This window comes from Hyperolius riggenbachi, chromosome 10, assembly GCF_040937935.1.
Source record: "Hyperolius riggenbachi isolate aHypRig1 chromosome 10, aHypRig1.pri, whole genome shotgun sequence".
Lineage (NCBI taxonomy): Eukaryota > Metazoa > Chordata > Amphibia > Anura > Hyperoliidae > Hyperolius > Hyperolius riggenbachi.
The window spans coordinates 236,548,067-236,573,555 of NC_090655.1; the positions used below are offsets into that span (position 1 = coordinate 236,548,067).

At 44.2% G+C, this 25,489-nt stretch overlaps 1 protein-coding gene across 1 annotated transcript; it reads left to right on the forward strand.

Annotated features, from left to right (window-relative positions):
* Positions 1 to 540: 540 nt before the first annotated feature.
* Positions 541 to 25,489, forward strand: LOC137536449 (uncharacterized). The gene is made up of 8 exons (XM_068258653.1): positions 541 to 600; positions 2,303 to 3,104; positions 3,302 to 3,399; positions 3,502 to 3,634; positions 15,365 to 15,517; positions 16,465 to 16,623; positions 17,959 to 18,117; positions 23,124 to 25,489. Exons 1-8 carry the CDS (start codon positions 577 to 579, stop codon positions 24,854 to 24,856), a joined length of 3,261 nt encoding a protein of 1,086 aa, XP_068114754.1. The 5' UTR covers positions 541 to 576; the 3' UTR covers positions 24,857 to 25,489.

Sequence of the window (25,489 nt, forward strand, 5' to 3'; positions counted from 1 at the left end):
TATAGCAGCATAGATGGCGCTATTGTGGCCAGGAACACAAAGAATCACTCGCGTCCCCAGCCTGTCAGCTCCTGTCACCGAAACAGGAAGTGGCTGCCGGCAGGGCCAGGAGGATCGGAGGGAGATGGCGAGGGCACCGGACAGCTGCAGCGGGCTATTGGAAGCCCCAGGTGAGTAAAACTAATTTTTTTTTGTTTGACTTAAGTGTCCCTTTAAATCACCACTATCTGGCTGTGCTGTTATTTTTTGACAACAGTGGCGTAACCAAGGCTGTCCCCAGGATTTAAAGGATTCCAGCAATGCTCCTGACAGGAAACAGTGTAAATACTCCTCACTGTGAACTCAGACAGCAATATAAACTAGCAGACGTTCTAATCCTTCCTGTTCCTTGCTCTGTCTATACAGGAAAAAAGTCAGGGTTCAGCTAGGGCTACTCTTTCACAAAATTATTGAAAGTGAATCGAGGCTGCAGTTAGAATATCCTCCACAAGATGGCAATCTCACATACTGAGTGAAACGCAGTGTTGAAACGCAGAGAAAATAAGAGGGAAGCGAGAGCGGAAGTAGAGATAAAGCATGGTTGGACTGGCCGCAGAAGAGGTAATAAGATGCTATTATTTCTAAAATATATGAAGCATTCTTCTCATTGCTACACGTTTTGGTGTTAGTCTGGTTTAGGGGACTCAGCAGGAAACCTCATGGGGAATATTTCTCCTATTACAGCACCGTCTCGTGTTAGCAGAATTTCTTTATGAGGTTTCCTGCTGTGCGCCCTAAACTAGACTAGTGCCAGCCTAATACGCAAGTACCTACATTTTAAACATTTAGGGGAGACATGAAGCTTCCAAGTTACTGGGGTCCATTTCCAGCTTGAATTTGTGAACCTGCTGACAGCCTTAGAGGGGCAGTTTCTCCCATGAAATTCACCAGGAATGTATATGAGATATGGTGTAAGGCTTGGGAGCTAGTCTAGTGTAGGAGCTCCTGCAGGAAACCTCATAGGGAAATTTTGCTAACATGATTGGTTGGACGGCACCCTCTCGAACTGCTAGGTTTCAGGTAGGTTTTAGTAAACGATACACACTCTATTCGGCCAAACACAACACTTTGTGCTGTTAGCGGGTGCTGTGATTGGAGAACGGTACCCTATGAGGTTTCCTGCTGGGTCCCCTCAATGAGACTAGTGCTGACTTTTCTGGGGGGAAGGTGAATACAGAGTGGCCATTGGTAGAAGGCCGCAGCCTAATACATGAGTATCCAAATTTGTTAAATGTATCCCATTTTTTAGTCATATGGTTGAATGATGTTCCAAGCAAGCGCTCATGATATCAAGTTGTAATATAGGTTTGAGATCTACACCTGTTCCACTGTCTCCTCCAGCTGCCCACCCCCTCTATCCCCCAATGTGATGGCTGCACTGCAACTGCTAGCACATTTAGCCAATGCTGAACGCTTTTCTGCAACATAAAAGCGATTTGCATCAGTTCCTGTTGTTCCGACATCACGGTGTGTTTTGTGCTCCTTGGGGGACACAGAACAGCCAAATGCAAAGCCAAAAGCAACCACTGCTGAACAGTGTCCCTGGAATTTCGATCGACTTCCACATTCACACAAACGGCAGTACGCATTGAGATGAATGCTCTCATTCATTTCAATGTAGGATGCGCTCAATCCTGGTGGCAAACGACTCGCACACGTGCCATGGCAGCCCTTCCTGCTCAGTTCAACAGATACTGCGGTCAGCAACAGGTACCTGATCCAACAAGCCCCGTTCAGTCTCTGTTCTCCCATGTTCTCTATTTTCACAGGCATGGCTGTCACATGACAGTGACACAACATCCAGTCACATGACCACCATGCTTCTGAAGACAGACATCTCAGAGCAGGTAGCTAGGCACTCCCTGCTTATTGATACCCACGTAACCCGATACTCCCCTTTAGAGTTCACTGGGGTCACTGCACTGGGCACTCTCTGGTTGCTGGTGCCCAAGCGTTTGCCAGTTACTAGGTTAGTTCACGTGGAGGATAAATAAAAATTGTTCCTGCTGTGTGCCGCCACTTGAAAATAAGTGTAGTTTGTGCTTTGTAGTTATGAAAGTTTGCAGCTGGCTGCAGACTGAAAAGTAAAAGTCACATTTAATAATTTCAAAGGCCAAGCGCAGTCAGAAATGTTATTAGCTCTATGCCATGCTGTTCCTTACATTACAGTGTTGTGAACAGTGCGATACAGTATTTGCAAAATATCTTTTTTTTGGGAGCAGCTGTTGTCAATCATTTTTGTAATTATTGTTTTGTGGTTTAGAGTGATGACCTGATTGACTTGAAAATGAAAGTTAAAGAGGAAGAAGAGGAGACGTATGTGTGGAGTGATCAGCAGCCTGCAGAGAAGGGGGGCACGATGAGGACAATTAAAGAGGAAGAAGAAGAGACATGTGTGTGGAGTGATTGGCAGACTACAGACGAGGGGGACATGATGAGGACAATTAAGGAGGAAAAAGAAGAGACGTATGTAAGGAATGATCAGCAGCCTATGGAGGAGGGAGACATGATGAGGACAAGTAAAGAGGAAGAAGAGATGTATGTGAGGAGTGATCAGCAGTCTACAGAGGAAGGTGACATGATGGGGACAATTAAAGAGGAAGAAAAGGAGACGTATGTGAGGAGTGATCAGCAGTCTACAGAGGAAGGTGACATGATGGGGACAATTAAAGAGGAAGAAAAGGAGACGTATGTGAGGAGTGATCAGCAGCCTACAGAGGAGGGTGATAAGATGAAGACAGTTAAAGAAGAAGAGACGTATGTGAGGAGTGATCAGCAGTCTATGGAGGAGGGTGATATGATGAAGACAGTTAAAGAAGAAGAAGAGACATATGTGAGGAGTGATCAGCAACCTATAGAGGAGAGTGACATGATGGGGACAATTAAAGAGGAAGAAAATGAGACATATGTGAGGAGTGATCAGCAGCCTACAGAGGAGGGTGATAAGATGAAGACAGTTAAAGAAGAAGAAGAGACGTATGTGAGGAGTGATCAGCAGTCTATGGAGGAGACTGACATAGTGGAGCCACCTAAAGAAGAGAATATTTCTCCAAATATTGATGCTGGTAAGTATAATCTAAGTTTTTAAAGCCACATGCATGGGACCTTCAGAATCTGTGTCCTACACATTTTCCACCCAACAGAGAAGGATTTTTAACAAACCTAGTCTTGGTTTTGCAGGTTCAGTTATGTTCTCCAGTCTGTCCCAGCTTGATGACCAATAGTAACTGATATATTCAGTTATTCTGTGTGTTTCTTACAGTTGGATCCAGTAACAGAAACCCACCAGAGAGATGCACAGGTCCTCTTTGTTTCCAGGATTGTCCACATGACGATCATACTTATTCACGCCATTATCAGGTAGATGGAGATGAACATTAGATCCAAACTGTATTAGATTATATTCTTCTCTCTATGCGCCTGTACATTAGTGATGTCATTCTTATAACTTTGTGGGTCTAGAATGAAAATGTGATATGCGTGAAAGCGGTGGATAAAACAAAACGGGACTACAAGAGGAGTGATCAGCTCACTACGGAGGAGGTAGAAGGGAAAACGACCAATCGGGAGGAGAAATCAAGTCACGTGAGAAGCGGTAAGTGGTGAAAAAGATACATTGTTTGCTGTTGTAGAAAATATTTCATAGGTGATACTTTTGTATCTGGGAGAAAAGAAATAGGCCGGGTCGCCACCTGGGTATTTTGCAAATTATGGTGGCTATAATGTAATAAAATTAAGCTGTAATCTGCAAAATATGTTACTGGCGACCCCATCCATTTATTTTCTGCATGCGACTTACTGCAACCTTTGGGTCCAGGTGCTGATTGGTTGACTCCCTGGTGGTGGGATCATTGCATGCAGTTTTTGAGCAATCAATGAGAAGGAGATACTGTATGCCATATGGAAGGCCCATCTCCATCCCTCAGTATAACATCATAGCACCAACAAATGAGGAGGAGATACTGTACTGTACACCATATGAAAGGCCCATCTCTATTCCTCATTATAGCATCATAGTACCAACACATGAGGAGGAGATACTGTACACCATATGAAAGGCCCATCTCCATTCCTCAGTATAACATCATAGTTCCAACAAATGAAGAGGAGATGCTGTACACCATATGAAAGGCCCATCTCCATTCCTCAGTATAACATCATAGCACCAACAAATGAGGAGGAGATACTGCACACCATATGGAAGGCCCATCTCCATCCCTCAGTGTAACATCATAATACCAACAAGTGAGAAGGAGATACTGTACACCATATGGAAGGCCCATCTCCATCCCTCAGTATAACATCATAGTACCAACAAATGAGGAGGAGATACTGTACACCATATGAAAGGTCCATCTCCATCCCTCAGTATAACATCATAGTACCAACAAATGAGGAGGAGATACTGTACACCATATGAAAGGTCCATCCCCATTCCTCAGTATAATATTATATTACCAACAAATGAGGAGGAGATACTGTACACCATATGAAAGGCCCATCTCCAGTCCTCAGTATACCATCATAGTACCAACAAATGAGGAGGAGATACTGTACACCATATGAAAGGCCCATCTCCATTCCTCAGTATAACATCATAGCACCAACAATTGAGTAGGAGATACTGTACACCATATGAAAGGCCCATCTCCATTCCTCAGTATAACATCATAGCACCAACAAATGAGGAGACACTGTACACCATATGAAAGGTCCATCTCCATTCTTCAGTATAACATCATAGCACCAACAAATGAGGAGCTTCTGTACATTAAACACATCAATTTCAAACCAAAATCAGTTTTCTATCCAACTCACGCTAATGGGCAGTTCATTACCAGTTTTTAACAGGCCGTACTCAGTCAATCTAAAGACCTGTGCAAAGAGAACACCAACAAAAAATATCATAATCTAAATACTCAAGAATGCACTGCCTTTAACCAGCTCCGACCGCCTAACGCCGATCGGCGGTGGGAGCGTGGCTCTCTGGGGACTGCCTAACCCCAATTGGTGTCAAAGTGCGGTGTGCGGGATTAGCAGGGAGCGCGCGCTTGCTTGCACATGTGTCCCCTGCGGATAAACACTGCGGGGATCTGTCATTAGCCTACCAGCCGCGATCAGAGCTGTCAGGCTGAGATATAAAAAAAGAAGAAGCAATTATCATTTGTATAGCACTGCAGTCTAGCTCAGTGCTGTAGAGGGGCCTGGTCACTTAACTGTCCCCAGGAGTGTCTCACAGTCTAATCCCTCTCCTAGGCTGATACCTATGAGAGTGTTGTGTAGTGTATGGATCGCAGTCTAGGGCTAATTTAGGTTAGGTTTTTAAAGAGAACCTGTAACAAAAAAAAAGTTCCCCTGGGGGGTACTCACCTCGGAAGCCTCAGGATCCCAATGAGGCTTCCCCCACTCCTGTAGCTGCAGGCAGTCCAGCGCTGGCTCCCCCGAAGTGTCCCTGAATTCTCCCTCGACAAGCCTGATAAGCGCTGATTTATTTACCTTTCCTGGCTCCAGGGGGGCGCTGTTGCGGCTCTCTGCACGGAGATAGGCGAAAATAGCCGATCTCTGTCGGGTCCGCTTTACCGCGCAGGAGTCTTGCACCTGCACAGTAGAGAGACCTGACAGCGATCGGCTATTTCCGCCTATCTCCGTGCAGAGAGACGATACTGCGCCTATGCTGGAGCCAGGAAGGTAAATATTTACATCCCCACTGTTCAGGGAGCTTGATCACCGCCGGTGTGGGACACAGGAGGATGGGGGAAGCCTCAATAGGATCCAGAGGCTTCCCCCACCCAAGGTGAGTACCCCCTAGGGGAGTTTTTCTTCGTTACAGGTTTTCTTTAAAGGTCATCTTTTATTACCGGTAATTGGAAAAATAAAAACACAAAAAACATTGCAGCAGCAATCAGAGACTGCCAAAAGACAGCTCGAATAGTGGGAAGAAAAGGAGGTAAAATTCATTTGGGTCGTAAGTTGTATGACCCAGCAATAAATCGTTAAAGCTGTGAAGTGTGCGTAAAAAATCGCCTGGTCACTGAGGGGGGTATAAACCTGTGGTCCTCAAGAGGTTAAAGAACTCAGCAATAACAAATTGTAGTGAGGTGGGATTGTAATCCTCGGCTATGACGGCTACAAAAAAGGTCTGAGACTCCTGTCTGACCCCAACACCTATCAAATACAACATTCAGATCCCACTGAGCAGGACAAACAAGAGTTGTCAAATCTGGTGAGACAAGCATATTTAAATGGTGTGGTAAATGAACAGGAGAGTAAATTCCTCGTCCGCCAAAACTCTAGCATTCCATACTTCTACCATATCCCCAAAATACAAAAAAAATCCTTCCCAACCCCCAGGCAGACCTATAGTTGCCGGGATGGAAGGTCTTGTCACAAATATTTCTTCATATGTACAGTGGGATGCGAAAGTTTGGGCAACCTTGTTGATTGTCATGATTTTCTTGTATAAATCGTTGGTTGTTACGATAAAAAATGTCAGTTAACTATATCATATAGGAGACTCACACAGTGATATTTGAGAAGTGAAATTAAGTTTTGCGAACCTGTTCATGGCCCTTTGGGAAGACCACCCCATTTGGACCGCAAATCCCTTTGCAAAACACCTAATACTGTATACTTATTATATAGATGACATTTTAATAATTTGGGATGGTAATGCATGTAGTAGGTAGAAAAAAAACAGTCTTGTAAAAGTAATGGAGCTAGTCTACTTTAGGGGACCCACCGCAAATCCCCATAGACACTTTCACCTGGGCTGCAAAACGGAACAAATGTCTTCCGTTTGCTTGTTTAAACCTCCACAAGCCTTATATCCCTGGGTAGCTAAGCATGTCCTCTAACGAATTTTGCGGTTTCGGTCAAAAAAAAAGTTTGAACTGACTGTACAGGAGCCGCCGAACGGCCGCAATTTCGGGTCCGTCAGCCATCTTTGTTCTGCTCTGCAGGTCGTTTCTTCCTCCTCATTGGAGGGATTGTTGGGTGGGGGCGTGCCAGCTTCTGTCGGCAGCTAACGAACCCTCCAATGAGGAGAAAGAAAGGACCTGCACAGCAGAAGGAAGATGGCTGACGGAACCGAGATTAAGCCGTTCGGCGGCTCCTACACAGCCCATTTCAACTTTTTTTTGACCGAAAACCTCACAGTTCGTTACAGGATATGCTTCCCTATCCGTGGGTATAAGGCTTGTGGGGGTTTAAACAAGGTGAAAGCGGACATTTGTTCCGTTTCTGCAGACCAGCTGAAAGTGTCTATGGGGATTTGTGGTGGGTCCCCTAAAGTAGACTAGCTCCAAAGTAATACCTTTTATTGGCTAACTGATAAAGTTAAATGATGCAAGCTTTCTGGGATCTAGACCCCTTCTTCAGGCATATTTCCAGATGTTAGCTGTAGTAAAACACTGATGCAGGTAAATAGCAAACACGAAGATGGCAGTTGTGCTGGTTACTGTTTAGCAGTTACATGTCAGGTGATCAGCAGGCTGGAGCCAGTTAGCTCATGCAAACAAACATGAAATCTAGCAGGTTTCTGAAGATCATGAAGCCAAGTTAATCATGTTACATAAGGAGTCATGAATCCCGTTCCACAATTTAACCCTTTTGTTAATGTCTTGAACATTTTCATAAATTTGTACTCAGAAATCTTTCTTGCTTGTTCATTTTTGAAGTTACCCTTAAGAATAAGTACTTTGAAATCTTGCATGCTGTGTCCTGGTTCACAGAAGTGTTGGCCCACTGGTGTGTCCATTTTACCCTCATTAATTTTAAAGCGGTGATGGTTCATTCTTGTGCGCAGTTTATGTCCTGTTTCTCCTATATAGACTCCTCTTGAGGGGCATTTCATGCAGCGTATCATGTATACAACATTGGATGACTCACAGGAAAATTGGTCTGATATTTGATGATATTTCTGTGAGTTTGGCATTTGTATTGGCTTGTGCACAAGATATAAGGGCAGGTCTCGCACCTTCTGTTATTGCAGGGTAATGTGCCTGGAGTTTCTGGTGTAGATAGTGCACTTCTGATAATCATTTGTCTCAAATTGGGAGGTTGTCTGAAAGCAAGCAGTGGTAAATCAGGAAAAACTTCTTTCGGGCGTTTGTCTTTGGTAAGTATCGGTTGCAGGGCTTTCGATATCTTCCTCAGTGTCTTTAATCTTGGGTTGTAGGTGACCACAATTGGGATTCTGTTGTTTTCAATCTTTGGGGTGTACTTCAACAGTTCCTCTCTTGATTTTAAAGTTGCTCTTTGTATTTGATCATCAACGATTCGTGGATGATATCCCTGATCTGATCTATCTATTATGTAGCAGCATAAGTTGTCTATCTCTGTCCTCTGAATTAGAACATATTCGGTTATACCTCAGAGCCTGGCTGTAAACAGTAGATTTTTTGGTGTGTTCCGGGTGAAAACTATTCCACTTGAGGTAAATATGCCGGTCAGTTGGTTTACGGTAGATGGATGTCTATAAAAATCTATCTTGTACATAAATTGTGGTATCCAGGAAACTAACATGGGAGGATGAAAAGTTGAGAGTTAACTTAATGTTCTTGTGGCATTCTGAGAAGTTTTTGTGGAATTTGATTCATTCTTCCTGTGAAACTGTCCAAATTAATAGGATATCGTCTATAAATCTGAATGTTGGCAAGCTGCAATACCGTCCTCGTGTGGAATGTTGGTATAAAGGGATTCAATATCCATCGTAGCCAGGATAGCACCCTCTGGGATTGGACCCATGGCAGTCAATTTGTTAAAAACGTCAGTGGTGTCCTGGATGTAGCTGGCTGTATTCCTTACCATGGGATTAAGAATGTTTTCTACCCAGCCAGATATCTTTTCTGTTAGTGTCCCCAAACTAGAGATGATAGGTCGACCTGGGTTTCCTTCTTTGTGTATTTTTGGTAAGATGTAGAAGGTGCTTATTTTTGGATTATCTGGTATTAATGCAAGTATGTTAGATGATACTGGGGAAAGATCATTAAGCATATCCTTTCATTCCCTTGCGTATTGCAGCGTGGGGTTTGTTTCTAGTCTTTTGTAGTAGGTGTTGTTGGAGAGCTGTATGACTAGAAACAAACCCTGCGCTGCAATACTCAAGAGAATTAAAGAATATGCTTAATGATCTTTCCCCAGTATCATCTAACATACTTGCATTAATACCAGATAATCCAAAAATAGGCACCTTCTACATTTTGCCAAAAATACACAAAGAAGGAAACCCAGGTCGACCTATCATCTCTAGTTTGGGGACACTAACAGAAATGATATCTGGCTGGGTAGAAAACATTCTTCATCCCATGGTAAGGAATACAGCCAGCTACATCCAGGACACCACTGACGTTCTTAACAAATTGACTGCCATGGGTCCAATCCCAGAGGGTGCTATCCTGGCTACGATGGATATTGAATCCCTTTATACCAACATTCCACACGAGGACGGTATTGCAGCTTGCCAACATTTCCTTCAGCTGAATGATCTACCAACAGAGCCCACACTACTACTTCTCAAATATATACTAACTCATGACTATTTTTCATTTGGGGATGATGTATATCTACAGACAATGGGCAGTGCTATGGGAAGTAGATTGTCACTCCAGTATGCAAATTTATTTATGGCCAGATTGGAGGAAAACTTCCTTTCAACTTGTGAAATGAAACCATGGGCTTACTTCAGATTTATAGACGATATCCTATTAATTTGGACAGCATCACAGGAAGAATTAATCAAATTCCACAAACACTCCTCCTGGATTTTCTCTTTATTTTTCTACTCTGGAACAATTTTGCCTGTTCAAGGATTATACTCCGGATACTACTTACATGGACATTTTCCTTTGAATAACATACTTCAGAACAGTACTTTATACTAGGGATGGGACGAATCCATAATTTCTTTGAATCCGGATCCGAATCTAAAAAGGTTCTCGAATATCTCGAACCTTTCGAATCCCGAATCTAACGAATCCTACGCATAAGAATTGTGCGATCCATGGTATAGTTGCCCGCAGTATAGGTACCCAGGCATAGGTGCCTGCAGTATAGGTAGCTAGGTAAAGGTCTCTTCAGTATAGCTACCAAGGTATAGGGGGCTTCACTATAGGTAGCAGGGTATAGGGGCCTTCACTATAGGTTGCAGGGTATAGGGGCCTTCACTATAGGTTGCAGAGTATAGTGGCCTTCAGTATAGGCAGCAGGGTATAGTGGCCTTCATTATAGGCAGCCGGGTATAGTGGCCTTCATTATAGGCAGCCGGGTATAGTGGCCTTCATTATAGGCAGCCGGGTATAGTGGCCTTCAGTATAGGCAGCAGGGTATAGGGGTCTTCAGTATAGGCAGTAGGGTATAGTGGCCTTCAGTACAGGCAGCAGGGTATAGTGGCCTTCAGTACAGGCAGCAGGGTATAGTGGCCTTCAGTATAGGCAGCAGGGTATAGTGGCCTTCATTATAGGCAGCCGGGTATAGTGGCCTTCATTATAGGCAGCCGGGTATAGGGGTCTTCAGTATAGGCAGTAGGGTATAGTGGCCTTCAGTATAGGCAGCCGGGTATAGTGGCCTTCATTATAGGCAGCCGGGTATAGTGGCCTTCATTATAGGCAGCCGGGTATAGTGGCCTTCATTATAGGCAGCCGGGTATAGTGGCCTTCATTATAGGCAGCCGGGTATAGTGGCCTTCATTATAGGCAGCCGGGTATAGTGGCCTTCATTATAGGCAGCCGGGTATAGTGGCCTTCATTATAGGCAGCCGGGTATAGTGGCCTTCATTATAGGCAGCCGGGTATAGTGGCCTTCATTATAGGCAGCCGGGTATAGTGGCCTTCATTATAGGCAGCCGGGTATAGTGGCCTTCATTATAGGCAGCCGGGTATAGTGGCCTTCATTATAGGCAGCCGGGTATAGTGGCCTTCATTATAGGCAGCCGGGTATAGTGGCCTTCATTATAGGCAGCCGGGTATAGTGGCCTTCATTATAGGCAGCCGGGTATAGTGGCCTTCATTATAGGCAGCCGGGTATAGTGGCCTTCATTATAGGCAGCAGGGTATAGGGGCCTTCAGTATAGGCAGCCGGGTATAGTGGCCTTCAGTATAGGCAGCAGGGTATAGGGGCCTTCAGTATAGGCAGCAGGGTATAGGGGCCTTCAGTACAGGCAGCAGGGTATAGGGGCCTTCAGTACAGGCAGCAGGGTATAGGGGCCTTCAGTACAGGCAGCAGGGTATAGGGGCCTTCAGTATAGGCAGCAGGGTATAGGGGCCTTCAGTATAGGCAGCAGGGTATAGTGGCCTTCAGTACAGGCAGCAGGGTATAGTGGCCTTCAGTACAGGCAGCAGGGTATAGGGGTCTTCAGTGCAGGCAGCAGGGTATAGGGGCCTTCAGTATAGGCAGCAGGGTATAGGGGCCTTTAGTATACTTTAGTATAGGCAGCAGGGTATAGGGGCCTTCAGTATAGGTAGCAGGCTATGGGGGGCTTCAGTACAGTGAGCAGGCTATGGGGGGCTTCAGTATGGGGGGCTTCAGTATAGGTAGCAGGCTATGGGGGGCTTCAGTATAGTTAGCAGGCTATGGGGGGCTTCAGTATAGTTAGCAGGCTATGGGGGCTTCAGTACAGTGAGCAGGCTATGGGGGGCTTCAGTACAGTGAGCAGGGTATGGGGGGCTTTAGTATGGGGGGCTTCAGTATAGTTAGCAGGCTATGGGGGGCTTCAGTATGGGGGGCTTCAGTATAGTTAGCAGGCTATGGGGGGCTTCAGTATAGTTAGCAGGCTATGGGGGCTTCAGTACAGTGAGCAGGCTATGGGGGGCTTCAGTATGGGGGGCTTCAGTATAGTTAGCAGGCTATGGGGGGGCTTCAGTATGGGGGGCTTCAGTATAGTTAGCAGGCTATGGGGGGCTTCAGTATAGTTAGCAGGCTATGGGGGGCTTCAGTACAGTGAGCAGGCTATGGGGGCTTCAGTATAGTTAGCAGGCTATGGGGGGCTTCAGTATGGGGGGGCTTCAGTATAGTTAGCAGGCTATGGGGGGGCTTCAGTATAGTTAGCAGGCTATGGGGGGCTTCAGTATGGGGGGCTTCAGTATAGTTAGCAGGCTATGGGGGGGCTACAGTATGGGGGGCTTCAGTATAGGTAGCAGGCTATGGGGGGCTTCAGTATGGGGGGCTTCAGTATAGGTAGCAGGCTATGGGGGTGCTTTAGTATAGGTAGCAGGCTATGAGGGGCTGCAGTATAATATAGCTGGGTAGCAGTGGCACATATCCTCCTCCCTCCCCCCGCAGCCTCCTCCGCTCGTCCCCCTGCATACATAAGGAGAAGCAGCCTCTCACCTCCAGCATCAGCGTGGAGCCCGGAGCAGCAGACTTCTCCCTTCACTTCCTAGTTCCCCCTAGTGGCCACCTGACCGGCTCTTACTGATGACACGTAGTAAGAGCCGGTCACTAGGGGGAATAAGGAAGTGTGCAGGAGGTCTGCCGCTCCGGGCTCCACGCTGGAGGTGAGAGGCTGCTTCCTCTTATTTATGCGGCGGGGGGAGGGAGGAGGCTGCGGGGGGAGGGAGGAGGACAATTGCGAACGGGTAAAGCGGCGGATGCGCGGCGATGCAGCGTCGGGATTCGGCGATCAGAAAATGGCGTCGGGATTCGAGTCCACGAATCTCAAATTTTTCCTAATATTCGAGGGATTCGTGGATTCGCCGGATTTGTCGTCCCATCCCTACTTTATACCTTATCGATGACCTCTAATCGAGTCTGTTTTTGTAGTACGCTTTTATAATTCTTTAATTATTGCACTGTATGTATGTGTTTCTCCGTGGCTACATTCTTCAATAAAAAGAGTTTAAAAAAAAATTCCACAAACACTACTCAGAATACCACAAGAACATCAAGTTAACTCTCAACTTTTCATCCTCCCATGTTAGTTTCCTGGATACCATAATTTATGTACAAGATAGATTTTTATAAACCTCCATCTACCGTAAACCAACTGACCGGCATATTTACCTCAAGTGGAATAGTTTCCACCCGGAACACACCAAAAATCTATTGTTTACAGCCAAGCTCTGAGGTATAACCGAATATGTTCTAATTTAGAGGACAGAGACAGACAACTTATGTTGCTACGTAATATATTCATAGATCAGGGATATCATCTACGAATCGTTGATGATCAAATACACAGAGCAACTTTAAAATCTAGAGAGGAACTATTGAAGTACACACCAAAGACTGAAAACAACAGAGTCCCAATAGTGGTCACCTACAACCCAAGATTAAAGACACTGAGGAAGATATCGAAAGTCCTACAACCGATACTTCACAAAGACAAACGCCTGAAGGAAGTTTTTCCTGATTTACCACTGCTTGCTTTCAGAGTCCTCCCAATTTGAGACAAATGATTATCAGAAGTGCACTATCTACACCAGAAACTCCAGACACATTACCCTGCAATAACAGAAGGTGCGAGACCTGCCCTTATATCTTGTGCACAAGCCAATACAAATACCAAACTCACAGAAATATCATCCAATATCAGACCAATTTTCCTGCGAGTCATTCAATGTTGTATACATGATGCGCTGCATGAAATGCCCCTCCAGAGGAATCTATATAGGAGAAACAGGACATTAACTATGTACAAGAACGAAGCATCACTGCTGTAAAATGGACATACTGGTGGGCCAACACTTCTGTGAACCAGGACACAGCATGCAAGATCTCAAAGTACTTATTCTTAAGGGTAATTTAAAAAAATGAACAAGCAAGAAAGATTTCTGAAAACAAATTTATGAATATGTTTAAAACATTAACAGAAGGTTTAACTTGTGGAATGGGATTCATGACTCCTTATGTAACATGATTGACTGGGCTTCATGATCTTCAGAAACCTGCTAGATTTCATCTTTGCTTGCATGAGCTCACTGGCTCCAGCCTGCTGATCACCTGACATCTAACTGCTAAACAGTAACCAGCACAACTGCCATCTACGTGTTTAATCTACGTGTTTACTATTAACCTACATCAGTGTTTTACTTCAGCTAACATCTGGAAATATGCCTGAAGAAGGGGACTAGATCCCAGAAAGCTTGCATTATTTAACTATATCAGTTAGCCATTAAAATGTATTACGTCTACAAGACTTTTTTTTTCTACCTACTACATATATTGTTTGGCTAACACGGTACAGAAACATTTTTACTACTATCATCATAGATGGTAATGCAGAAACCTTTCAGAAATCTACCGAATACTGTAATACTAACCATTTCAGCTTGCAGTTCACACATGGTACATTTAAGGAGAGTCTGATATTTTTTTTAGATTTGGAATTCATAGATTTGGAATTATTCTCTGACTCCAATAAGAAAAAAGACACATTTTAAGCCCACAGCTGGGAACTTGTACCTCCATGCTTCCAGCTGTCAACATCACCACTGGAAACAAAACATTCCTAGGAGCCAATTTTGCAGATTGAAAAGAAACTGCACCAATACTATTGATTGTAACCGACAGGGGGATGTTCTAGCTGACAAATTCATTGAAAAAAGTTCTTCAGAACGCAATATACAACAAGTCCGTAAGGAATATAGAGACAAAGTTATTGACACCACTAATACAGCACATAAAGAAAATAGATACCAAGAATCCAAGTGATCCTACATTTGTCACCACATACACTGAGGGAGCCACCAAGGCCATAAATATTATCAAAAGAAATTTGTCCCTAGTCAACCAGGACCCCTTTCTCAAAACCATTTTGCCTGATGACCTGGGCATTATCTTTAAAAAGACACGCTCCCTTCAAAATAGCATTGTGCCCAGCAATATAAATGACAAAATTGAGAGGCTCAGCATGTTCCCTACTGTTGTAGAAAATGTCAGATGCAATGTAAAAAGGTGTGGCTGTTGCCCCATTTTACGACACAGAACATAAGAAATGGTCAGATCGTCAAAGTAAGAGATTTCAACTGTGGGAGTGATTCTTGTTTACCAACTCACATGTGGTTGTCCTAAATCCTACATTGGTCGAACGACTAGACCTCTTAGACAAAAACTAAGTGAGCACAAGAGAAACAACTTGGACAAAAGTGACTCACATAGCGTCCCAAGGCACTTTAAGAAACGCCACGGAGGTCTAGTAGATACATTACAAATTATGGGACTTGAACGTATCCCCAAATGTCTAAACAAAGGTATGAGGTATAAATAACTTTGTGAGAGAGAGAAGGTTATGGGATTTTTAAATATAATGCTTTGTCTCCAGAGGGACTAAATTAAGGTCTGGAGATTTCCACTTATTTATGATTGTAACATTGTTCCTCCTTTATTTCAGGGACAGCCTTATTTAGGATTCATCCCTTCAATAAAAAAACCCCTTTCACCTCTGGAGCCTCTTTCCGCTTCACCCCTTTTATTGAACCATCACCACCACACTCCTCAACTCCTGGTCTTTCTACTCCATCTCTTCTTCGCCCTGGAAGGTCTGGTGAGTACGATATAGACCACAGAGATCGCCTAACGTCTGTTTCCACATGATCAGCTCCCCCTTATACCTTTTTTCCACCCTCACTCATCCAAATACTGGTTTTCCTCTCATTATATAGTCGTCCAGGACCTCTTGTACCATTGCCTCTATCCCTGGCCCACAACTATTTCTCTGCATACACTCATCCATCAACTGTGGGAGTGATTATGTTGCTTACCAACTCACATGTGGTTGTCCTAAACCCTATATTGGTCGAACGACTAGACCTCTTAGACAAAGACTAGGTAAGCACAAGAGAAACATCTTGGACAAAAGTGACTTGCATATTGTCCTGAGGCATTTTAAGAAACGCCACAGATGTCTAGTAGATACATTACAGATTATGGGACTTGAACATATCCCCAAATGTCTAAACCAGCCTTTTTCAACCTTTTTACCCTGGAGAAACCCTGCAAACAAATTTTTGATCTCGAGGAACCCCTGCATTTATTTTGCAGGAGGCATGACCTTTAAAAGTAGGGGCTGTTAATTTCATTATCCCCTAATACACTGCCACTCATTATACTGTCTCCTTATCTTAGTGCTTCTTATTAATGTGCTCATTATTATTCAGTCCCCCAATTTAGTGCTTCTTTTTACAGTACCCCATATTATAATGTACTCTATTATACGGTACTTCCCCCACCATGGGGGAAAACGCCAGGGAACCACTGCAGAGTGCTCAAGGAACCGTGGTTGAGAAAGCCTGCTCTAAACAAAGGTCTGAGGTATAAAAAACTTTGTGAGACGGCAAGTTATTGGATTTTTAAATGTAATGCTTTGATTTCAGGGGGACTAAATTAAGGTCTGGAGATATTTCCATATATTTGATTGGCCAATAAATGGTATCATCCATATGCAAAACTTCTATATTTATGATTGGTAACATTGTTCCTCCTTTATTTCAGGGACACCCTTACTTAGGATTCATCCCTTCAATAAAAAATCCCCCTTCACCTCTGGAGCCTCTTTCCCTCCGCGCTTCACACCTTTCATTGAACCATCACCACCACAGCCCTCGCCTGCTGGTCTTCATACTCCATCCCTTCTTCACCCTGGAAGGTCTGGTGAGTACAATATAGACCACAGAGATCACCAAATGTCTGTTTCCAACTGATCAGCTCCCCCTTGTACCTTTTACCCACCCCCATCCAAATACTGGTTTTCCACTCATTATATAGTCATCCAGGACCTCTTGTACCATCACCTCTATCCCTGGCCCACAACTATTATTCTGCATACACTCACCCATCAACTGTGGGAGGGATTATGTTGTTTCCTAACTCACATGTGGTTGTCCTAAACCCTACATTGGTCGACCGATTAGACCTCTTGGTCAAAGGCTAGGTGGGCACAAGAGAAACACCTTGGACAAAAGTGGCTCACATAGTGTCCCGAGGCATTTAAAAGGAACATAAACTGAGAAGGATATGGATTTTTCCTTTTAAAATAATTCCAGTTGCCTACAGATCAGGTGCTCTGACTGAAGTCAGACTGGATTAGCTGCATGCTTGTTGCAGGTGTGGGATTCAGACACTACTGCAGCCAAAGAGATCAGCAGGATTGACAAGCAACTGCTTATTTTTTCCAAATTAGGCCACTGCAGCTTTAAGGGCTCACTGCAAGGCCATGCAACTTAGCACACAAGTGATTTCTCTCCCTCCCCCCCTTTTCTGCCCACCAACAGAGATTTCTGTTGGTGGGCTCTGATCGCTGCTGCCCTGTTTGGTTTTTTATTTTTTTGTTGTTTTTTTTTTTTTTAAAATAAATTGGTCTATTTTTTCCCAGCCCTTCCCTAAGCCCCCCCCCCCCCCCCCCCCCCGCCAGCCAATCACTGCGATCAGCTGTCATAGGCATCAGCCTATGAGAGCCGATCACTCCTGATCCTCTGTAGGGGACAGCCGAGTGACAGGGCTGCCCCCCAGTACAGTGCTGCCTTAGCTCGCAGCGCTGTACATTGTAAATAGAGGGCAGTTTTCCCGTCTAACAGTCTCTTGGTGGCGATCGCCACTGGGAGACTGAAGACGGAGCAGGAGCAACGATCTCCTACAAAACCCGTCCCCAGAACTTCAATTGGCATTGAGCGGTCCTGGGGGAGTTGCCGCGTTCACGCCAATTGGCGTGGAGCGGTTGGCAAGTAGTTAAAGGAAACATCCATATCCCTCAAAGCTAAGGTTCCCTTTAAGAAACACCACAGAGGTCTAGTAGATACGTTACAGATTATGGGACTTGAATGTATCCCCGAATGTCTAAATAGAGCTCTGAGGTATAAAAAAAACTTTGTGAGAGGGAAAGTTATTGGATTTTTAAATGTAATTCTTTTAACTCCAGGTGGACTAAATGAAGGTCTGGCTATTTCCACATATTTGATGATTGGTAACCTTGTTCCTTGTTTATTTCAGGGACACCCTTACTTAGGATTCATCCCTTCAATAAACAATCCCCCTTCACCTCTGGAGCCTCTTTCCCTCGACGCTTCACCCCTTTCATTGAACCATCACCACCACAGCCCTCGTCTCCTGGTCTTCCTACTCCATCCCTTCTTCACCCTGGAAGGTCTGGTGAGTACAATATAGACCACAGAGATCAACTAACGTCTGTTTATAACGGTCTGTTTCCATCTGATCATCTCCCCCTTATACCTTTTCCCATCCCCACTCATCCAAATACTGTTTTTCCACTCTTTGAATAGTCATCCAGAACCTCTTGTACCATCGCCTCTATCCCTACCCCACAATTATTATTCTGCATACACTCACCCATCCGTGCAGAATGGATGTCCTTATGTCACTTGCCTGTAACCACTGGTTGCCATGGTTATATATATTCACACCCACGGTAAGGAATGTCCTACTCCCACCAGGCTGTCCAGCGTCTCATATATGTACTCAGGATTAAGCATAGAACGTTTGGATTGCATTGCGCTGTTAGAAATCAGCGGAATCTTGTCATTGTGATTGGGTAATTACGCTGATGGTTGGTTAACATTCCCTTACATTATCATTCCAGCTTTTTCCCAAATACCTTTCTTATAATATGTTCATAATCATTTTTAAAGAGAGTCTGAAGCGAGAATAGATCTCGCTTCAGACCTCATAGCTAGCAGGGGCATGCGTGCCCCTGCTAAAACGCCGCTATAGCGCGGCTTAACGGGGGTCCCTGTCCCCCCAAACCCCATCCGTGCAGCGGGGGAGCGCTTCCTGGTTGGGGCAGGGCTAACCGCCGCAGCCCTGCTCCATGCGCGTCTGTCAGACGCGTATCATCGCCTCTCCCCCGCCCCTCTGTCTTCCTTCACTGAGAGGGGCGGGGGAGAGGCGGTGATGCGCGTCTGATAGACGCGCTGGGAGGCAGGGCTGCAGCCGTTAGCCCTGCCTCCAGGAAGAAGATTACCAGCGACCATTTTACGACCAACTTTTGCGGGGGGTGGGTTGGGGGTGAAGGGACCCCCGTTAAGCCGCGGGATAGCGGCGTTTTAGCAGGGGCACACGTGCCCCTGCTATATATAAGACCTGAAGCGAGATTTAGTCTCGCTTCAGTGTCTCTTTAAGGCCACATAGACAATGATCAGGCCGTAACGTGCGTCTGGTTCCCGTGGTCACCGGCCAGCGGTAACTGGCTCTTCTCACTGCCTCATTAAAGTGACACCAAAGTAAAAAAAACACCTTATGATTTGTAATTGTAGTATGGATAATTAATAGAACATTAGTAGCAAAGAAAAGAGTCTGAGAGTTGCTTGATCCAGCCTGCTTCATTTTATTTAGTTTATTAAAAGTTTTTAGGTTGATATGTTTAGACCCACACACCAAAGCAGCTACAATACACTTGTATTGACAAAATGCGCTACTCTCTGCTTTTCCTGCTGCTCTCCGCCACCTTGCGGTTAGAGTGATTGTCAGTTACGCCGGCAGTCATTCTCCTGCAAGTACAGTGGGATGCGACAGTTTGGGCAACCTTGTTAATCGTCAAGATTTTCCTGTAGAAATCGTTGGTTGTTACGATAAAAAATGTCAGTTAAATACATCATATAGGAGACACACACAGTGATATTTCAGAAGTGAAATGAAGTTTATTGGATTTACAGAAAGTGCGCAATAATTATTTAAACAAAATTAGGCAGGTGCATAAATTTGGGCACCACAAAAAAGAAATGAAATAAGTATTTAGTAGATCCTCCTTTTGCAGAAATTACAGCCTCTAAACGCTTTTTGTAGGTTCCAATGAGAGAGTGGATTCAGGCTGAATGTATTTTTGGACCATTCCTCTTTACAAAACATCTCTAGTTCATTCAGGTTTGATGGCTTCTGATCATGGACAGCTCTATTTAACTTACACCACAGATTTTAAATTATATTCAGGTCTGGGGACTGAGATGGCCATTCCAAAACGTTGTACTTGTTCCTCTGCATGAATGCCTTAGTGGATTTTAAGCAGGGTTTAGGGTCGTTGTCTTGTTGAAAGATCTAGCCCTGGCGCATCTTCAGCTTTGTCACTGATTCCTGGACATTGGTCTCCAGAAACAGCCTATACTGCATGGAATCCATGCGCCCCTCAACTTTGACAAGATTCCCAGTCCCTGCACTGGCCACACAGCCCCACAGCATGATGGAACCACCACCATATTTTACTGTGGGTAGCAGGTGTTCTTCTTGGAATACTGTGTTCTTTTTCCTCCATGCATAACGTCCCTTGTTATGCTCAAATAGCTCAATTTTAGTTTCAATAGTCCACAGCACCTTATTCCAAAATGAAGCTGGCTTGTCCAAATGTCCTTTAGCATACCTCAAGCGGCTCTGTTTGTGCTGTGGGCGGAGAAAAGGCTTCCTCTGCATCACTCTCGCATACAGCATCTCCTTGTGTAAAGTGCGCTGAATGGTTGAATGATGCACAGTGACTCCATCTGCAGCAAGATGATTTTGCAGATTTTTGGTGCTGGTCTGTGGGTTGACTCTAACTGTTCTCACCATGCGTCACTTCTGTCTATCCGAGATTGTTCTTGGTCTGCCACTTCGAGCCTTAACTTGAACTGAGCCTGTGGTCTTCCATTTCCTCAACATGTTCCTAACTGTGGAAACAGACAGCTGAAATCTGAGACCTCTTTCTGTATCCTTCCCCTAAACCATGATGGTGAACAATCTGTCTTTAGGTCACTTGAAAGTTGTCTTGAGACCCCCATGTTGCTACTCTTCAGAGAAAATTAAGAGGAGGGAAACTTACAATTGACACCCTTGAATACTTTTTCTCATAATTGGATTCACCTATGTATGTAGGTCAGGGGTCACTAAGCTTACCAAGCCAATTTGAGTTCCAATAATTACTGCTAAAGGTTTTGGAATCAATAAAATGACAACCGTGCCAAAATTTATGCACCTGCCTAATTTTATTAAAACAATTATTGTGCACTTTCTGTAAATCCAATAAACTTAATTTCACTTCTCAAATATCACGGTGTGTGTCTCCTATATGATATATTTAACCTCCTTGACGGTTATCCTGAGCTCAGCTCGGGGTAACCTGCGCAGGAGGATTTCTCGGGCCCCGCTAGGCCGATTTTCACAATTTATTTTTTATTGCACGCAGCTAGCACTTTGCTAGCTGTGTGCATATCTCGATCGTCGCCGATTCGACGCTACCCGCCGCGCAGGCCCCCCCCCCTCCAGTCCCCTTGCGCTTCCTGGCCAATCAGTGCCAGGCAGCGCTGAGGGGTGGATCGGGATTTCCCCTGACGTCTCGACGTCCATGATGTCATCCTGCCCCGTCGCCATGGCGACGGGGGAAGCCGAGTAGGAAATCCCGTTCTGAACGGGATTTCCTGCTTGCAAAGAGCGCCGGCGGTGATCGGAGTAGGTAGGGAGATGCTGCTTGTCAGCGGCTATCATGTAGCTAGCGCTAGGCTAACTACATGAATTACAAAAAAATAAATAAATAAAAAAAAAAAAGTGCTGCGCCACCCCCTTGCCGACATAATTGGAACGGCAAGGGGGTTAACTGCCATTTTTTTATCGTAACAACCAGCTATTTATACAGGAAATTCATGACGATTAACAAGGTTGCCCAAACCTTTTATCAAATATTTATTTTATTACCTTAGATAATGCACCAGAGAGTGCTTCCTTTGCTTTTTTTTTTTAGCTTGATCATATGAAAGGCCCATCTCCATTCCTCAGTATAACAGCATAGTACCAACAAATGAGGAGGAGATACTGTACACCATATGAAAGGCCCATCTCCATTCCTCAGTATTACATCATAGCACCAACAAATGAGGAGGAGATACTGTACACCATATGAAAGGCCCATCTCCATTCCTCAGTATAACATCATAGTACCAACAAATGAGGAGGAGATACTGTACACCATATGAAAGGCCCATCTCCATTCCTCAGTATAACATCATAGTACCAACAAATGAGGAGGAGATACTGTACACCATATGAAAGGCCCATCTCCATTCCTCAGTATAACATCATAGCACCAACAAATGAGGCGATACTGTATACTATATGAAAGGCCCATCTCCATTCCTCAGTATAACATCATAGTACCAACAAATGATGAGGAGATACTGTACACCATATGAAAGGCCCATCTCCATTCCTCAGTATAACATCATAGTACCAACAAATGAGGAGGAGGTACTGTACACCATATGAAAGGCCCATCTCCATTCCTCAGTATAACATCATAGTACCAACACATGAGGAGGAGATGCTGTACACCATATGAAAGGTCCATCTCCATTCCTCAGTATAACATCATAGTACCAACAAATGAGGAGGAGGTACTGTACACCATATGAAAGGCCCATCTCCATTCCTCAGTATAACATCATAGTACCAACACATGAGGAGGAGATGCTGTACACCATATGAAAGGTCCATCTCCATTCCTCAGTATAACATCATAGTACCAACAAATGAGGAGGAGGTACTGTACACCATATGAAAGGCCCATCTCCATTCCTCAGTATAACATCATAGTACCAACAAATGAGGAGGAGGTACTGTACACCATATGAAAGGCCCATCTCCATTCCTCAGTATAACATCATAGTACCAACACATGAGGAGGAGATGCTGTACACCATATGAAAGGTCCATCTCCATTCCTCAGTATAACATCATAGTACCAACAAATGAGGAGGAGGTACTGTACACCATATGAAAGGCCCATCTCCATTCCTCAGTATAACATCACAGTACCAACAAATGAGGAGGAGATACTGTACACCATATGAAAGGCCCATCTCCATTCCTCAGTATAACATCATAGCACCAACACATGAGGAGGAGATACTGTACACCATATGAAAGGCCCATCTCCATTCCTCAGTATAACATCATAGTACCAACACATGAGGAGGAGATACTGTACACCATATGAAAGGTCCATCTCCATTCCTCAGCATAACATTATAGTACCAACAAATGAGGAGTTGATATACACCACAACCAAGGGGATCTTTGTTCTCCATTGTAGCATGTTCCCAATAAAGGAAGAGGATATGTTTTATATCCTCAAAGGTCCATCCTATAAGTAAATACAGCATTAAAATCTTTCTCTCTACCAGGAGGACGCAATGTCGGGAACACCTTGATGGGCCATCTGATGACACATCCAGATGATACTGCAAAAGAAAATGGTGTCACAGAAGGTTCTCTAGCAGGATATTGTGTTAATAAAGATACTCCTCATAGATTTTACAATAGAATACGCATTGTGGGTTCTACTATTTTCAACGTATCATCTGGTAAATTCCATAATATTCTACAAGATGTTGATCCACAGAACAGCAGTATGGCTAAATCAAAAGAGCTGTGTATTCTGGAGGATTCTACCTCTAAGTCAAATGGTGCCACCAGCGAGGATGGTCAGCGAAATCACCGTTTCAACTCTGTGTGTGTTGTACCTGAAACTTCTCTTTGTAAAGACCAGAACATGCCAACACAGGGGGAAAACCCTTCTCATGTTCCAGGTGCAGCAGAAAGTTTCTCGCATAAGGCCAGTCTCGATAACCATCTGAAGGACCAGGCTAAGGAGAAGCCGTTCCACTGTTCTGAGTGCGGTAAATGTTTCATTAAGAAGAAATATCTTCGTCAACATGAAAAAGTTCATTTTGCTGGGCGTCCTTTCTCATGCCCAGAGTGTGGTAAGAGTTTTGTACGGAAAGAATACCTTGTTGAGCACCAAAAACTCCACAACAGTGAACGACCACATTCCTGTACTGAGTGTGGTAAATGTTTCGGTTTAAAGAAATATCTTCGTCAACATGAAAGAGTTCATATGGCCAGGCGTCCTTACTCATGCTCAGAGTGTGGTAAGAGTTTTTTACATAAAGACTACTTTGTTAAGCATCAAAAACTGCACAACGGTGAACGTCCGCATTCCTGTACAGAGTGCGGAAAAAGCTATCTTCGGAAAAGGGAACTCATGATGCACCAGAGAAGTCACTCTACTGAGCGTCCTTTCTCATGCACAATCTGTAATAAAACTTTCAAGCGGCAAGGAATCCTTCTGAGACACCAAAGGCGTCACACAGGCGAGCGTCCTTACTCGTTTTCGTGTTCAGAGTGCGGTAAAAGTTTCCCTCTGAGGAAAAACCTCCTCGCACACCAAAGATCCCACAGTGCCAACCAACCTTATTCATGTTCAGATTGTGGGAAGTGTTTCGTCTGGAAGAGAGACCTCCTTAGACACCAGAAGACCCACATTAGTGAGCGTCTTTATTCATGTCCAGATTGTGGTCAAAGTTTCTCTGAAAAAGGTGACCTCTTTACGCACCAGGAAACCCACCGTCAACCCTATGTTTGTTCAGAGTGTGGAGAAGAGTTCAGTAAACAAAGAGAATTTCTTCTGCATGAGCAGACCCACATCGTCAAAGTTCCAAAGTTAACTTGTATAGAGTGTGGGAAAAGCTTCTTTTACAAAGCACAGTTTCTGGCACACGAGCGCACCCACACAGGCGAGCGTCCATTTTCCTGCTTGGAGTGCGGCAAAAGCTTTAGTGCGCAAGGGCACCTCCGTGCACATCAGAGGATCCACACCGGAGAGCGGCCTTTTCCTTGTTCAGAGTGTGGGAAGTGTTTTATTGAGCAAGGACACCTTCTTACACATTACAAAACCCATACAGGCATTCGCCCTTTTTCCTGCTCAGAGTGTGGGAGAGCATTTATTCAGAAGCAGGACCTTTATAGACACCAGCGGACCCACACTGGCGAGCGTCCTTTTGGATGTTCAGTGTGCGGGAAACATTTTGCTACAACAGGAACTCTTAAATTGCATGTTAAAAGGCACTTAGCATGATGGAAAAGATATGGTTGTATATTTTATAGCTGGAGAGCTCAGGTGTTTATAGCAATTTTAGAATGTAGATGAAGAACCTTCAAAGGATCCATCCAGTCAATATATTTTTTTTTCTTGTCTTTGGGGCTTCCCCTATAAAATCTTCTGGTATCACCACCTGGCTTTATTTCTGATGATTTTGTTAAGTATAATCAGGTTTTTGTTTGTTTTCTTTGTTTTCCCTTAGGACTGCATGTGTTAATAGATGGAAAGCTGATCTGAAGGCAAATGGCCAAACTGAAAAATGTGCTAAAAAATATATGTGAACTGTTTCAGCTGCTTTGATATTTGTCCTTCTGTTCTTCCATTTTCATGACTTATGCACACCTGCCACTCCTTCACAGCTTTGTCTGTCTGGTGCTTTGTCTGTCTGGTTGCATTGTTTTTTCTTCTCAAGCCTGCCCATGGACAACACCAGTAGGGAGTAAAACATGTTTAAGCAGCAGGGTCAGCCATGCTATGCCAGTACAAACAAAAAACACATATATAAGTTGATAACTAATTGCACTACTTAAATAACAGGTGTATTGTACTCTCCACATTTTGATTTCAGTAAATTTTATATAGTAAATAAAGAGATTTCTGATTCAGGCA

Excerpts from the sequence above, each read along its gene's own strand:
- LOC137536449 (XM_068258653.1), top strand. The coding sequence starts at position 577 with ATGGTTGGACTGGCCGCAGAAGAG. Across the intron at positions 3,635-15,364 it reads ATCAAGTCACGTGAGAAGCG|GGACAGCCTTATTTAGGATT; the intron begins GTAAGTGGTGAA and ends CCTTTATTTCAG. Across the intron at positions 15,518-16,464 it reads TCTTCGCCCTGGAAGGTCTG|GGACACCCTTACTTAGGATT; the intron begins GTGAGTACGATA and ends CCTTTATTTCAG.